The following is a 16927-nucleotide window of genomic DNA, read 5'->3' on the forward strand; positions in this document are numbered from 1 at the left end:
CCTTAGAACACCGAAACTGGGCAGGGTCCAGACCACAACACCATAAAAGTGTGTGGGATTACTTGGATCGTGAGAAGCAGAAAATGCAACCAACTTCGAAGATTTCAACTTCTTTGGAGGTGTTTACAAGAAGCATGGAAAATGTTCCTGCAGATTTCTAAGAAAAACTGAATCATGTCTACTGAAAAGAATAGAAACTGTAACAAAGGCAAAGGTTGGACTCACTACATATTGAAGAAAATTTGAGGCTGCTTTGTTAATAGTGAGTACTCACTGGCCATTTTGACTGGAAATTAAATGAATAAAATGGTCATCTCAGAATTTGCACAGTACTGTATATGATTCTTTATGACTTTTAAAAGTGAGAGAATTGAGAATAAAATGTCATTTCACACCAAAGACCATCTGCAGTTTATTATACTGTAGTATGTATACTACAGACCATTTGTGCTGCATATGAAGTGGAATTGATGAGCAATTGTCAGGAACAAATCATTCGTGCTTTGTTCTTTGGTTGCTTGCAAAAATGCTTTGATACTTTGTAAGACAACACACCCTGCCCATGCCTAATGTTGCATACATGACTTACATTTTTGTGAAGGCACCAAGCCTGAGCAGATAGAATATGAAGTTTTGAATGGTTCTTTAGATCAGTATAAGGTTGTCTCTGGTAGAACGTATTCTAGTGCTTGTGAATGTGTTTGTTCTGTCCTTGGTAAATTTGTTTGCTTGTGTGGGTGTTTGTGTGAGAGAGTGTTAGTGCAAAAGCTTAGCAGACTGTCAGCACTGTTCACCAACAGCCAAGGCGTGCCTCCATGGCCTCTCTTTCGTGGAGCCGATTTTCCCCAGGAAGTATAGTGACTCAGTTGTGGTCGAGTGTGGAGATTTCTGCGTGCTATGGTCCTGCGAATGGCATGCTTCCTTAGTTCACATTAAGGTCCTCCATTGGCCTGAAATATCCTTCCATTCCGACAAGGCGAGATAGCTGTGAGGAAACAGGACGCCCAGTGTGTAAAGTCTGAGTGGAAAAATGTCACAGTCCTCTGTAATAAAACTGAATCCTTTATAGACATTGGGAATTCAAAGCTGGGTAATCTTTTCAGTCACATTTTGTTTGTGGAAGGCAAGGCTGTATTTCATTACCCTTTTTTCAGTTCAGATGATTTTCAAAAAATACTGCAACAAATGTGTTACTCATAGTGCACAGTTTGACCTTTTGCCTCCACCACGTTTGGATGAGGGTCAAACAAAAATCTAATGGAGTAGTTTTGTAAAGAATCAATATATTTTGTCTTTGACACCAAAGGATAATAGCCTCCAGATCTGCAGGGTGTATTCAGTGGTTTAAAACTGTCTGTAGTTTTTATTATTTTTCCCCAAAATTCTTCTGTGATATGGGTAATACAGTGACCTAATTCAGGGGAGGAACCACAGGAAATCCCCCTTACTGCATCTGAGTTAATCTGGGTCCTGTACATTTCTTGTGGATGCAGAACGTTGGCTGTTCAAGTTGCGTAGTTTGACCCTTTGGAACGAGTCTTTCTGTGAATCAGGTGCTGTTTTGCCCTACAAACATTTCTTATCATGTGTTAAATGCGTAACTCAAATTCCTCAGAAATAACTCATTAATTTCCCTTCTGTAGGTTCGAAACACTTTGGAAAACCCCTCTTTTACATTCATTTCTCTACATCATCATCTCTCTCTCTCTCTCTCTCTCTCTTTCTCTCTCTCTCTCTCTCTCTCTCTCTCTCTCACGCACTCACAGATCAAAAGCCAAACAGGCTATCAGAGGAAATGGCCTATTTAATAGGGGATACATGAACATAAGAAGTGCAAATTCAACCCTTCCTGTATTCACCCATGATTAATCTTGATTCAATGTCAACATGGGTGGGTGCAATATTACTAGTGATCACACAAGGCAGCTTTCTGAACCTAGCACACCGGTCTTTGTAGTGTTTGCCTCTCTGAGCAGGGAGAAAAGGCTTTAGCGTTCATGTCCCATTAACTTTGAAGCCCTGGGAAAGCCCGGTGCTGCAGGATGTAATGTTTGGATCAGAACCCGCACTGACTTTTGGCCACACACATGCACCTGCACTCTTCCCCTTTTGGTGTCAGATGAAGCCGCATTTCCATTTCCTCATGATTACATCTGCTGGATTTCACACAAACAAAGGCTGAAGCGGTGAATTTCCGCAAAGCACAGAAGGATCCAGCACAATACTCATGTGGCCAGAGATCTGTATTCTGTTTACTGCATGTCTGTTCCTTCCTATGACGGTGGCAAAATTTGAGCTTGTCATTCACAGCATAATAAATCAGGGCTTGGACATGAACATTTTTTTTTTATTTGAACTGAATGAGTAATTTCATATCAGTTACTTTCATCTACCCACCCCAGTTTTTAAAATCTCAGACAACACTACTAACTTTCATAACTGAAACAAGAGAATGATACGCCTGGCCTGTTCAGCTAGTTTACTTAACAGGAAGGTTTATTGTAGCTGTAATTCAGAAGAAGAAGGAAACAGTGACAGGGAATTTATTGTAACGTGCATTTATTGTTTTGATCTTTCCTTGAAACCCACCCATGTAGGGCTAATGCAGCGTTATATTATTTTTGTCTTTTACTCCTTGTTCATAGGGTTGAACCAAGTATGTTCTCATTTAAACATTGAGTAGATCGTAAGCTCGCTGATAATTGCCATTACACTGAGAAACAATGTCTTCCAGGAGTTCTCGCTTATAGTAAGGGAAGTTACTTTGAAGCCTCATAACAGTCCATTCATAGTCAGTATCTACAAGAAAAACACAAAGAACGAATCACTTAGAATAACACAGAACAAGTTTTTGCAAAGTGGCACTGAAAATGAAAGGTGATGAGGAGAAAGTAAAGAATGGCATAGCATGGGAAAACACACATGCCATCCCATCCCATTCTATCCAATCCCAAACTGAGGCTGAGGCTTAGCTGCTGAATGCATAAGTGAATCTCCCTGCTGGTTCATCTAGTTCATGTAAGAGTACAGACTGGGTGGGAAGGCTTGTTTAAACCGCAGCGCTCCTGCCAGCCCTGTTCCGCAAACAGTGCCATCCTGGTCCTCTAACCACATGCTAATGGGCAAAACAAGTCCTGTGGCAGACGCATGTCCCATCCGTACAGCTCTAGTCCCAGCAGGAGCAGCGCCGGGCAGGCTGGGCTTTTGCAGAGGCACCAAGGAGGAAATTGAATAAGGCAAGCGGTGACATGCTGAGGGCTTAATCACTGTAATAATTGAGACAGATAGAACAAGCATGGCTCAGGAGCCCAACGGAAGCACACGTCAGAACCTCATAGGCGGGCTATGTGCTGTGTCTGAGCTGTACTGCATGAGCACCAGATGTCCAGGACCTTTACGAGCCACTCCAGCCAGGGCCATCACTGCCATGAGCACGGCACTGAGCTGAAGCAGACCACAGCCAGCTGAGAGGCAGCCTGGGACACTCTTGGCTCTAAGCGAGGTTTGTATTGAATGTCTCTAGCAATCAGAGGCAGAGCTGAGAGTTTGAGAATAGGAGGACCCGGCTAACCCCAAACCACGGCTAAGGATGAGGGTCAGCGTCCTCACAGTGATTCAAATGTAGCTGAGGCAGAACATGCCCATGTAATGTATCATTAAGTATCTTAGAAACACTGCAGACAGACACAAGGTGAATAGCACATTAATCCTGCTCCGTCATGCGGCATGAACTCCGTAAACACTGCTAGCTCACGGAAAAGACAGCTCGAGCCATCCCTCTTGGCAAAAAGAGGGAGGAATTTTCAAATGTGGACACAGTTTTTGGCTAAGGCCAGTCACTGAATCAAGCTATAAATCATCTCTCAATCTAAGGCTTTGGAAGAAGCAAAGTTAAGGATTCCCCAGCGAATGTTCACCTAGTTAAAGAATATATGTGAATAACAACAGGTCATTCAGGATATATCCTTATTTACATTAAAACCATCACAAGTAAAAACAACATGCTTATCTACTGGTGTTTTTCATATTAATCCATTTTCAATTTAGAAAGACTAACTTTTGTTATTTGTCTGGTCCTGAAGACAGGTTCTAGACTTTAGGTTCTGAAACCTGGCTTTAACGATGCTGGTCTTGAATGTAGCGAGTTTGAAGAGTGCATGTCTACAAGTAAGAACAGAGCAACCAGACTCACCAGCTCACCGGTTTTTCCAGTAATGACTCCTATAAAAGCATTTAGACATGAGACTAATCATACTTCAATGCAAGAAGGCATGTCAATAACTCATGTTTTATGGTGCAGATGATCTTGGCATGCATTTTGGACGCGAGTCAAACCACTGTCAAACATGCAGTTTGCTGTCAGTGAAATGGCCTCTTTCTCTCTCAGTGGGTGCACCTAATTAGCTTTGTTGTGCCTTCATGGCCTCTGGAGCCCTAAGACAGCGTCTGAATGCACTGCATTTCTGTCGCACGAGGAGGATTTAGAGGCTTACTTTTATTTACATAATACCCTACACTGTCTTATGGTGCCTGACTACTGGGGATGGGACGGCAGAGCTCTGCATAATATCAATCACACACAAAGACAAATTACTTTTTGATGAGAGAAGACGCTGCAATGGAAACAATTACAGAAGTACTTTGAAAGGCCTAAGACTAAACACACATAATGGCTAGCACATAAATCTGGCTCACCCTCCTCCTCCTCCTCTGCACTGTCAGTGTGGACCTGTGATGGGAAGGGCACCGGGGATGAGGCAGGGTCCTGTGGTTCCTCCGTCTGCCAGATGTTACCACCCTCTGGGATGCAGGAGTTGGACTCAGACACTCTACCTGATCCTCTCGCCTCCAGTCTGTCTAGAAAGGCCGAGTTCACCCTGGAGGAAGCCATATATCACTACCTCATAACCACCTTTCAGACTGACCAATACATCAGTGTTATTTTGAAGCTGTTCATGTTTCTACAAATTGGTAATTAACCCTGACATTCATGGCTTGGTAAAGTTCTTTCAGAATTAGGTGTCCATACCGCAGACATTCACTTTCCATTCGCCTCTTCCTGTCCTCCTCCTGTTGTTTTTGTTTTTTCTCCAGAATTTCACTCTGGAAATGATATGTTAATGGAAGGTTAATCCTTGATATGAACTTCTACCTAATTGTACAACACTGCCTAACAGACCTGAAAGCAGTTGTTTATCAACTAATTACAATGCCGCAACAGTGTAATTACACAGTTGATATACAAAGAACAATCTGAACCACATTATAGCCATATGGACCTTTCAGTGCTTGATCAATATCACTGAATAAAATTTATATTTGACCAACATGGGAACAGTCAAAGCCGCAGGAATATCGCTTTATAGCCAGCTGGAAAATCCTTACACTATTTCACCCATTACTACATCCTATAACCTACAACACTGTAATCAAGAGCACATGCTGATGCCGAACAAGCCAGGCCAGTGTTTTTTTCTTGGGTGTGGTCCAGAGTTTTATTAGCACTGCTGTGAACTAGCAGTGCAGGTGATGTTTTAAAGGGCAGCTGTTTGGTTTGTAGTGTGTGGCACCTTTCTCCGCTGCTGTTCTTTCATCTGCTCCAGTGCATCCTGCTCCTCAGCCTTCCTGGCCTCCTTGTACTCACGCCCTTGAGCCTGTGAAGAGAGGTCACAGCATGAGTGAGGACAGACCTACCCCCCACTGCAGGTGACTCGACCACACAGCTCAGTCTGGTACTGTACAGTCAGATGGGTGTTAGCTGTTCTTTTCATGATGTAATTGTGGGATTCTCAAGGCATTGTACAATGAGGCGCTGTGAGGAGGGGTGAGGCCAGAGAGAGCTAGCGAGATGAAGAGATCCTTTGTGTGTTTGGTCAGACGGCCTGGGGACACCGGGCAAGGGCTGCATTGTTTGGAATGGCCCGAGAGCAAGGGGAATAGGTGGGACGACCTGGGCCTGGCACCCTGGGAAGCCAACACAAAGGATCCTTTGCACAAACAGAGGATATGGAGGAGATTAATCTGTCTTGGGGAACCATCACTGAAAGCATAACAATTCTCAGTGGCCACAAAACCACATCAATACTCTGCCTTTCCACAAACACTTTGATCGGCAGGCCTACGACATTTAGGTTGGAGCATTTCATTACTTTGCCTGGAGGGCCTCCAGACATTTAAATCAATACGCTGAGAAGCACAATCAAAAAAGGCCTCCCTCTCCTCATAAACTGACAGGACCAGAGCACTTTGCAGCACTCTAAAACTTGTGCCTCTTTGCAGCACGCCTGCACAAAATGCATTATATGTCTAGAGTGGAGGGATTTTCCTCCATCGACATACAGAGGGAAGTCCTGGACGTCCAGAGAAAATGAACAAGAACAACAACGCAGTAAGCCACACGAAAACATTTCTTAGCTCACCGCAGGACCTGGGAATGCAATGTTAACAATGCTGTCAAATGCCACATAAAGTGGTTCATATAGTAAGACAGCCAGGCTTCAAGCTTCCCATGGTCACTCCAGTCTCCTGTCTGTAGAATCATCCCCGGCCTGCCGAGGCACAGACTTAAATCAAAACGACTAACAAAAATACTGTATTCTTGCAGATTTTACAGTTAATTTTTTCCAACATGTCGGTTCCATGGAAGAATCTAGTACTCTGATGGCAAAATCAAGGTCATTTTGTAATTAAAAAAAAAGACTTCCATTTTGTTTGTTGTTTCCTAAGGCAGTTGCGCGATACATATTTCGACACATATTTACTGCTAAAGTGACAGTGATGCAATTATAGTGACTCAGTGACTGACACCTCCAATTATATCCTTTGAGACTGCCTGTGCCATTGGTTCAGACTCTGGCTTCTGTCCAGGTACTTTCACTAGAACAATGCAGGTTATTCCACACCAGTCTGTCTGTCCTTTTCCTGAGCTCTCACACATCCTTCTGTGCTCTCTGTGAGACAGGCTCGATATGAACTCTGGGAAGTCCCCTGAACTCTGCTTGCCTCGCTGTGCAGAAGCAGCGCTTGCATCCTTGCACTGGCTGGTCATGAAGAGAAAGCCTGTGTATTTATATTTGGGAAAATTCAATCATGTGCTCAGATAGCTCTCTCTAGCGTGAGGGTAATAAGGAGATAATTGGGGGGAGTGGGGCTGAACCCCTCAGTAGGCTGCCTCTCTTCTGCACTAAAATGCACCATGTTGATGAAAGCCTCAGTGCGGGGTGTGTTTACTCAGAAAATATGTATCAAAGACAGATCAATTGGTGTGAATTACCCCAGTGCCTCAGGCTTTAACCTCAGTGCCGCAGCTATGCTGCGAAGGCTTGAACTCGGGCCTACGGAGCACACACTGCATTCTTTGGCTGCCATCTTACCCAAGATGACGCTGGTGTGGAGTTGCTCGCTGCCATAGGAACTGAGCTGGACCTCTCCAGCCTTTGAAGTTGTTCTTCTCTTCTCCTGCAGAATGTAAAGTCACATTAATGATTATAGCTATACATTAGGGCTGACCCAAACAGCATTATACAGGCTTTGAATACTTTGTGTTTTTCAGAACAAGTACTCATTCTCAATACTATCTATTATCCGTAGAACATTTCATAATTAACTATAACTAATGAATTAACCACAGTTTTTTCATTCATTTTAGATTAATCAAAATATTCCAGTTTTCACAAATAGTATTATACATTTACACATCTCTTCTTATGACAGATGTCCCAAAGAGGCCAAGAGACAAAGATGCTGTAATGCAGAGAAATTATGAAGGAGGAGGCAGGACAACACTAGTTGGAAAATGAATTGAAAAGCTCTCAACATGACATCTGTTTATGGGGAAAGTCCCGTCCTTCAACCAAAAGAGACAGTTGGCTTGCTGGTAAAGCCGCAAGCGGGAGACCCTGCAGATTTCACCAGTGATCTTAAATATGTTTTTTAAAATTGTATGTTGGCTTTCTGTTCTGGGTTTTTAGGTCACTATCTATTCAGAGAGAGAGGAGTCTGGTCTTGTATGACCTGCTGCTTTGCTGCCTTCAGGTTGTCCTCTGAAGTGACAACTTTGAAGGTCGTATATACAACTTTTGTGTTCAAGTGGTTTTGGTCAGAAACAAGAGAGGTGCACTGGAAGTAATGTAGTTTTCTTTTGTTCTTCTGCCACTGAAGAGAATTCTTTTCATTTTCATGAGGATGCTTATGAGATGAATGCTTTTATCCAGTTAGAAGCATCACGTGTTTACCTTTGTATTTTTATGCGTAGATTTTAGCTTATAATGTTCATATGTGGCTGGTGAATAACCAACTCGGAAACTTGGGGCTCAACAAAAAATCTGAGCTTCCCACTAGTAAATAAGACATTTTGGTGGTCGTGTGTGAAATAACTTTGATAGACACACATAAATCTTATTCAGGACTCAAGATTCAGCAAGTTATTTCTCTGTGTAAAACTACATTGGTGTAGATTTATGGTCGTTTATATCTTACAGGAATCAGCGATTAGCTAGCCCACTATCTCTGTTTGTCTCTGTCTCTTGGCTCTGTGGTGGGTTAGCACACACTCAGCTTCTTCACCTGAATGTCCTTCAACATTCAAAACTATAATCAAACAATTTTTTATAGCCTGATATACCATCCAGTAATTGCCACGTTCTTCTTGTTTTATGATTAAATAGATTATATTGACTTCTAAGTCTCTACACTGTTAGAAATAAAGGTACTATGCAGGTACAAACAATGCAAATGTAAAAACAGTGGTTCTAAGGTCCAGTTGTGTACTTTAATTAAGTTTTTCCCAGGTAAAAAGTACATATTTGTACCTTTTCATAACCTAAAGTTTTAAAACAGAACAATGTAATAAAAAGCCTGGAGACGAGACGGGGTGTGTGGAGTCAATACAACTTAGAAAATATAATTTCAATTGATTACGGTACAATTATGTTCCCTGATTAAAGGGTACCACCCAGGGTACTGCCCCAGTGACAGATTCAGCACCTTTTTTTCTGACAGTGTAACTTATGAAATTATCATTAATCCACAAGAGTGTTCTAGAATTCCTCAGGGAGTCTAAAGGGTTAACAAAAAATGAAGCTTCTGGACAGTAAATAATGACACAACATAACCAACAAATAACGTTACCCCAATATTCAAATTATTTGGGCCAGCCCTACTATAAATAGTAAGCTTGCATGTAAATGACAATTATCCATTAATACTGTACTTCATTTGTTTGTATTAATTCATTAGGTGTACCATTTAATTGAATTTTGGTTAATTACTGACATAACCGTTAGGAACTAATTTAATACCACATCCAACAACAACAGAACAGTTCAAAATATCATCTGGTGACAGTAGCTATAAATAAACACACTGGCAGTGGATGATTGGTTTAGTTTGGCAGCTCAGGACTTTCACGTCATTGATATTGTCGACCTCTTTTGGTTTTCCAGTCGGCTCCAGCGTCCTGCACTCATACTGCTCCTGCATCAGTGTTACCTCTTCAACTGTAGCAACTGTAATGGAAAAATGCTGTTGTGGTGCCATGAAACTGTGTTCTCAGGTTTGTTATTTTTGGATTTGAGCCAATCGAGCTACAGCAGCCAGCTTCCTTCTAATAACTGAGCACTGCATTCTTAACACCATGGGGGATCTGGCAATGTCTAATGAAAATATGTGAACATACATTCGTAGATCATGTTGGTACAGCTCCTTTCTCTGTTCCTCCTCCTGCCTTTTCCTCAACTCTAGGTTATTGGCCTGCAATGCAATTCAGACACTTATTAGTGCTTAACAGTAAGGTCTCTATTCTTATGAACACGTAGAACTATTGCCAGCATATATTTATGCAGTCTTGACTAGAAAGTATCATATAATGTCACTTTCGCACAAAATACAAATTGGAGGGTGAAGAAGGATTTACTTTAAAATATTTTCATCAGCTACTGATATAAATCACTATCGCAGTAAGTGAACAGCCAAGCAGTCACCAGAGCATGTGTGACAAAATGAATTACCGCTGTCTGTGGCTTCTAATATAACTGGACTCATTAATCAGCAAACCTCCTCATGTCTACATAGAGGTCCAAAGTTTGATCTGATTTAATTGCAGTGCACTTGATGACTTGAATGTGACAGGTGCCTGCAGTGACATCTAGAGTTTTAAAGTGAAACTACAAAGATGTAACAAAGCAACAGCTTTAAATTACCAATACCAATGATTTCATAGGTTTAGAATTTACTATATCTAAGCAAATAAGAACATTGTAGAAAATACAGAATGTCAGTTTGCCATCATGTCAGACCTTCTCCCTTTGAATGGCCTTCTTCCTCTGATTCTCTTCTTCTTCTGCCTGTTTTCTGATTCTGTCCATGTCTTCTCTTTTGAGCTACAGAACATAACAATGTGGTACAATATAAGCACGCCTGAGTGCACGGTCTTTAGAGAATGAATATCTGTTTTAAACAGAAAGTCGAAACCTTCTTTTGGAGTTTTGATTGGCGGGCCTCCACCTGCTGTCTCTGTCTGACCTCTGCCAAGGATACACTGCCACCTATGAGAGGGAATACATTAGCAGGCTCTCGGACGTCTTTCACTTTGATTTTTGTGTCTGTTTTAGCAGATCAGAGGATATTTGTCATACATCTCCATAATACCTAGCTTCTCCGGGGCCAAGTGAACGGGGCCAGGCCGATGTGCCTCCTTCCATTTATTCAGATCATCCAGCTCTTTCTCAGCCACTGCAAAAGAAAGGATGAAGTGAGCTACTTCTGTATTTGTTCTGTCAATATCCCTAAATCGTGAATATGTTTGCAGTGTAAGGTTTGAATACTATTTACATGTAAAGCCCCCATCAGGACACTCTGAAAAGCTCTGATTTTGTTAAAGGTATAAGGTTTATTATAAAAGTGCCAATGTTATATATTATGTTTATAATGTAATGATAGGTTTGCAATGATGTTTGTGTAAAAGCTCTTTCTGTATGACGCATGTCTTCCCCACATAGCCATTTAAAATGTAGGTCATTCAGAAACACTTCTGGTTCCTGGATTTTGAAGCACAGTGGACGTTTCACAAAATACTTCCTCCAACAATTCTCTTGATCGTTCACAGCTATATAAACATTTCTGCAAAATTCAGCTTTAACATACTGAACCACTCAAATATATATTATATTACTATAATGAAGCAAGACAGATCATTAAAAGTTGAAGTTACCCAGTAAACCTTATGTGTCTGTATTTATCATAGAAAAAGGAACATTTTGAACATTTAAAATTCTCAACAAAGTCTTGATTTATTTAGTTCCAGCCAAAATAGCCATTAAGTACGTTAGGAGATATTTCTGAGGAGATTAGCTATAAGTTAAAGCACTTGCATAAGGAAAGTCAAATGAAAATAAGTGACAAAATAGAAGTGAAAGAAGTGAAAGAACTACATTTAAAATAAAAAATTATTAAAAAACGGGACTTCTAACAATCATGCAAGACCTTGTAGACTATCACCATCATAAACAGTGCTTAAAGCTTTCACCTTTCAGAAAGAATCAAGCTTCATTCTTGCTTCAGATCTGCAAAAACCCAGTGTTTTTTCTGTCCATCCTTCCACTGTAAGAAGACAACTCAACACTATGGGTGTGAAAGGATGTATAGCTGTCAAGAAGCTGTTACATAGCTGCCGGTTTTCTCAGAACAATGGACTGACCACCCCAGAACAGAAAATGCAACCAATGTCTAAGAACTTTGGAAATGTGGAAAAACACTTCAGGAAAAAAACTGAACGCAAGTCTCTAAAAACAATGGCAAAGTGTGGACACAGTAAAAGCTGAAAACATTTTGTGATTTATTTCGTTCTTGAGGCTTTGGTGTTCTTTTCGACTACATATATTTCTTCTCTTTTTTCTAGCATTGAAAAATGAATAGCAATGGCTGTTTTGACTGGAAAGTAAGTAAATCAAAGGTGGTGTCTGACTTACTCTGACAGTACTGGACATTTCTGATAGACTCATGTAGGCGTGTTTGTGGCTGTTATAAATACCACAAATTATTTAATACCACAAATCTTAAATCTCTGATCCATGAATATATTATGGCCAAGCAGACTGTGCTACCAACACTTAGCAATAAGAGACAAGGACAAATTTTAATGGTGTGTAAAATTACATTTAACCAAGCCTCATATGTTTTCCTGACAGGCATCGCCAGGCAGAACTATCTAGTGAAACTGCACCTGCTGGTAACAATTATAGAAGAGAAACATGCAGACGACAAGAAGATGGAAAAAATGCAATAGCAGTCTTACTCCTCTGCAGTTTGCTCCGTCTTGATTCATTCGGTGGTATGATGCTGTATCCATCAGAGCTGAGTGGGCAGAAACATAATGAGTTACAGCAGGTAAGTTTTACTCACTCCATCCGTGCCCTGATTTTAACAAACACCATTAACTCATGTGCCAAGAATGTCCCAAACAAAGGTGGGGCACGAGCAATTTAAGTGTAAACAAAGTCCAAATACATTTTCACAAACAACCATCGGGAACTCCCCTTCGAACCTCACCATAGACAGCTATGACACAAATTAACCCATCCAGAAAGACCCTGCTGGCAAAGGAAATTTACAATCCACACCCTAAAAAGCACATCTGTATCACAGCTGATTCACTGCCATTATCTTATATATCTTAAACAGATGTTCACTGTCTGATTCCCTCACAGAATTTTTACTAGACGGTCATAAAACAGTGTATAGTTACCATAGTTACTAAATGATTTTACCATAAAGCCTTGTAACAGACTTACCTTTGAAGACATTTTAAACATAATCCTCACTGGGGATGTACCGCACTACCTAAGTTTTTATGACTAGTCTTTTAAATCCAAGCTTGCTCAGGTGCCCGATAATGTCTAGCTGATGAATAAAGGTAAAGCAATGTAAACCAACTACATTAACTTATTTAAATTTTGCTTTACTTTATGTGTCAGAACTGCTGATCTTGGCGTTCCTCAGATGAACACCTGTGGCACTTTAACCAGCAGAACTTTCACTGCTACATTTTATCTTATCTTACCACCATTATGGACAACATACCTAAGACCATTAAATAAACTTTCATCCAAAATGAAAGCAAACTTTAGAGTGCTGGCATACCTCTCTTTGAGCAACCTATGATATCTTATGCTCTAACCAGAGAAGGGGAGAAGAATATCCTAAACCCATACTGAATGTGAAATATTGTGAAATACTCAAATAAAAGAACAGTGTCTTTCCCAAAGCAACTTGAGTTTTACCAGGTTTTAAAAGCTGATTAGGTACTGAGTAACTCATGCATAATTATAGTGCATGTAGCAGTGCTATTGTGCACATAACAGCGTTACATAATCAGGACAGAAAGAGGTAACTGTATGCTGTTACAGTTGCACAAAAAAACCCAGTAATCAGATTAAAGACATGTTATTAAAATAAGGTGATTACTAGCAGGATTATATTACAACCACTCTGACATTGCACTCCTAGTAATCTTCTTTCCTGTGGTCAAATTTGTTTACTTTGTACGTATCCTTTATTTATCAGATTATCACCATTACAATAATGCCAATTTCTGTCAGCGACTCAATGTTGTGTTATAACTGTGATGTACATTCACTTTTCACACATGGTTAAATACAACTTATGGCAGATATTGCTTTAAATAGGGATTTTTAATCTTGTGCAACATTCAAATGGTGTGTTCTTTGCTTTGTATATTGTAAATTTACAGTGAATCTTTCATTAAATATTGCAGTTCACAGTCAACCAGAAATCAGATTTTACCTTGTTATTTCATGCCCCTGGTCATATTAAGCAAGAGTCATTAAAGTCATAAAAGACAAGTGTTTCATCTTCCTATTAAATTCGCTCATATAATAACATCTTCTGATTTTTGGTTACATCACCATGCACAACATAATATTTCACCTCCCTCTCCCATCATCCCCACCTATTATCGAGCAAAAATGCTCTACTAGCTAAGAGACCCTGACTAATATTATGTTTCACTCAGAAACAACTCATGGTACAGAATTCACATTGCAAAGCCAAGGATACAGCCGAGAAGGCCTGCACTTATTGGCACTGAAGGTTGTTTAATTTTGTAGCAGAAATGCACTTTTCATTTCTGAGAACTTTAAGGACTCAGCTGGAGTACCCTTCGAGACCTTTAATCACCCACAGCCCACCAGATGCAGCACAATACATTTAAAAAATGTCAGAAATAGTTAAGAATGACAAGACGCTGCAGCACCAGAGTTCATGATGTAATGTCAATTTTGATGTAATGTTTTTAAATGTAAGATTTAAATGTGAAACACTGCTTATAACTGAGACATGTCGGTATAGCCTACCAAAATCACCTCGCTTGCATGTGACTGATCAGTGTAGAGAAGCCTCCTTACCAGTGCAAGCAAGGTCTCTCCTACCTTCGCTGCAGCCTTGACTTTGAGACTTTGAGATTTTCTTTCTTTTTCTCTCTCTTTTAATGATGCATACAAAACCTATGTGAATGCTAATGCTGCTCCGTATTGTGGAGAACTTTAGGCATAGGCATTTAGGCTTACATGATTTAACCTACTACCAGTTGGCCTACAGAATGATAACTCACACAACTGACGCTGTACCAAGGTTTTCATCTTTATGTTTAAAATATTTCTACATATTGCTCCACTTAGATTCCGCTAAACGTGAGATCAGTTACCATTTGTATGAGACAAAATGCTTATGTCCCCACTTTCTCTGTGGTTCTACATCACCAGGAGTGGAACTACAGAGAAACTGTACTAAAGCGAAAGTATAGGTACTGTGTCAAAATCTTGCTCAGTTTAAAGTAAGAAATTGAAAATATACAACTGAAAGAAAAGTGATCTACATTTAGAGTTAAAAACCTGTTTTTTAACATTAAAGTAACTTTAAGACTAGGCGTGATCATGCTCCATTTAATCCAGACGAGCGAGTCTCACTTGTTTTAGCCCTTTTTCAGCAGACTCTTTGATGTTTATCAACATTTTATAAATGTGTTAAAATCAACACTACAGTAGTCTTTGCATTTATACAGTGTTTTGCCATAATGCACTCCACCCCTACACACGATAATAGGGTTTCATAGTGTTTCAGTGTTTGAATACAACAAAATATTTATTGAAATTTTCAAATAGATGTAAAATAGCACACAAATAGCACACAGTACATCACCTAATATGATTTTGTGTTGTTTTCCTTTTTGCTTTGTGTTATGTTAAAGTCATGTTGAATTTTTTTCTCAAGTAATCCGAAAATAACAGAAAGTAGTGAGAATAATGTCTTAATATTGCACTTCCTTTGGATTAGGTTGCCACATTTTTTTTACATATATCAGAAGTTTGATCTTTCACAAAGCAGTATTGATGCTGTAACCAACAAATATAATAAAAGGGGAATAAGTTACTAAATGTTAATGATTAAATGTAACTGGGTATTCATTTTTTCAATAACTGAGCATAAGTAAGGGCATAATCAGTGAAAATACTCAGGAAAGCATCCATCATGGTTTGACATACATGTAGCTGAGTAAACGTAACAACCGTCTCTGGCTCCAACTCATCATACTGAAAAAACTATCTTGCTCTTCTTAAATCTTATCTCTTCTAACACAGCTGTTTCCACTCATAAAGAACAGCTCCGTCCTGAGTTCAGTTAGGAGAAATAGTGATCTACACTACAGCACTGGGATTAGCAGCACAGGCTAATTTTTGCAGCAGGCTAGCGCGCATGCGCCGAGTTTGTTTACACTCCAGCGCCTGCACCGAGCGCTGCTGCTGAAACGAAACAGAAAGTTACAGGAACAGAGACTTCAGATAAATGGCTTGTTACTCATGCAAAATAATTAACATAAAGCCGTAATTGTAGCCTATTTATGAACATTGGTTTGTACAACGCAGTATTTCTCTATAGTGAGTAATATTTTTGCCTGAATCCATAGATAGTCTATACAGTGTAGCTAGCTTGTTCGACGGATAATATAGGTTAGGTTAGCTGTTAGCTCACAAATAAATGAAAAGATTAGAAGCGCAATGACCAAAATAGACCATTTCAGTTCTCTGGTGTTCACTTACTGTGTCGGTGTCCGAGCTTCTGGAGCCTGAGGGTTCTGGGGGTTTGGGGGGTTTTGGTCGTTATTGAGGGTATCTCCACTCTCACCTGCCTGCATGTCGTCCACTTCGCAATTAATTCCTCTTTTTGGCACAGACCAAATGTCACCGCTGGGATTTGGATTCATGAGCTGAATGTGATTCAAGTATGTACAGGAATAAAACTGACTTCTGAGCTAGTCCTTTCCTAAGTCGCTACTACAGAATCAGTAGAGGGACGAGTAGAGCTTCTGCCAGCCTAACTGAGGTGTGTCCTCATTCAGTTTCGCCTGTGACATCCACTTTAATGAGAGCTTGGTATAAAGTTTCTGTTCAGAGGGCAGAGGGTGGTGGTGGTGATGGGAAGTGCTCCTGTGTTATGGCAAAATGTACTGTTGTTTTGTAATTGGGATTTAAAAAATCATTAATGACGACAACAATGCAATAATAATAATAATAATAATAATAATAATAATAATATTAATCTGCCACTGTTCGACAGCCTGTCAGGCCCCATGGGGTCCAGTATGAGTGGCCTAAACTGCCAATTCCACCTCCTTCACCTCCAACACTCATGACAATTAATGCATGATGACATACCATTATATTGCCTTTAAGTTGTAGCGACATTTTAATGATAGATTTAATAATGAGGATTATGTGCATTATATAATGCCCATAAAACAGTAGTGTCCTTGTTGCCAAGCAGTTTGTTTTTAAGTCTATTTTATACATTTTACTCATGGTACCCACTACCTGACAGTTAACTGCTATTAATAATTATTGGTTTCAGATTTTTT

General features: G+C 40.0%; 1 protein-coding gene across 3 annotated transcripts; it reads right to left on the minus strand.

Annotated features, from left to right (window-relative positions):
• Window positions 1-564: 564 nt before the first annotated feature.
• Window positions 565-16473, minus strand: epsti1 (epithelial stromal interaction 1). Of its 3 annotated transcripts, none has more exons than XM_036565401.1 (11): window positions 16113-16471; window positions 12293-12351; window positions 10648-10731; window positions 10471-10544; window positions 10296-10379; window positions 9677-9750; window positions 7374-7458; window positions 5571-5654; window positions 5030-5103; window positions 4696-4877; window positions 565-985 (listed from the first exon to the last, which is right to left on the minus strand). In XM_036565401.1, exons 1-11 carry the CDS (start codon window positions 16274-16276, stop codon window positions 933-935), a joined length of 1017 nt encoding a protein of 338 aa, XP_036421294.1. In that variant the 5' UTR covers window positions 16277-16471; the 3' UTR covers window positions 565-932. The 3 variants fall into 3 exon arrangements, with proteins under 3 accessions (XP_036421294.1, XP_036421285.1, XP_036421276.1); XM_036565392.1 differs by lacking the exon at window positions 565-985 and adding an exon at window positions 2543-2800 and having other exon boundaries at window positions 4700-4877; window positions 16113-16473; XM_036565383.1 differs by lacking the exon at window positions 565-985 and adding an exon at window positions 2543-2799 and having other exon boundaries at window positions 16113-16472.
• Between the last annotated feature and the right edge of the window lie 454 nt (window positions 16474-16927).

Source organism: Colossoma macropomum, unplaced genomic scaffold (assembly GCF_904425465.1).
Source record: "Colossoma macropomum unplaced genomic scaffold, Colossoma_macropomum, whole genome shotgun sequence".
Taxonomy (NCBI): Eukaryota; Metazoa; Chordata; class Actinopteri; order Characiformes; family Serrasalmidae; genus Colossoma; species Colossoma macropomum.

Coding starts and splice junctions, on each gene's coding strand:
- epsti1 (XM_036565383.1), bottom strand. CDS start 16,276: ATGAATCCAAATCCCAGCGGTGACATTTGGTCTGTGCCAAAAAGAGGA. Junction 4,878..5,029: donor ATGGAAAGTGAATGTCTGCG/GTATGGACACCT, acceptor GGCTTCCTCCAG/GGTGAACTCGGCCTTTCTAG. Junction 2,800..4,695: donor TGCAGAGGAGGAGGAGGAGG/GTGAGCCAGATT, acceptor TTTTTCTTGTAG/ATACTGACTATGAATGGACT.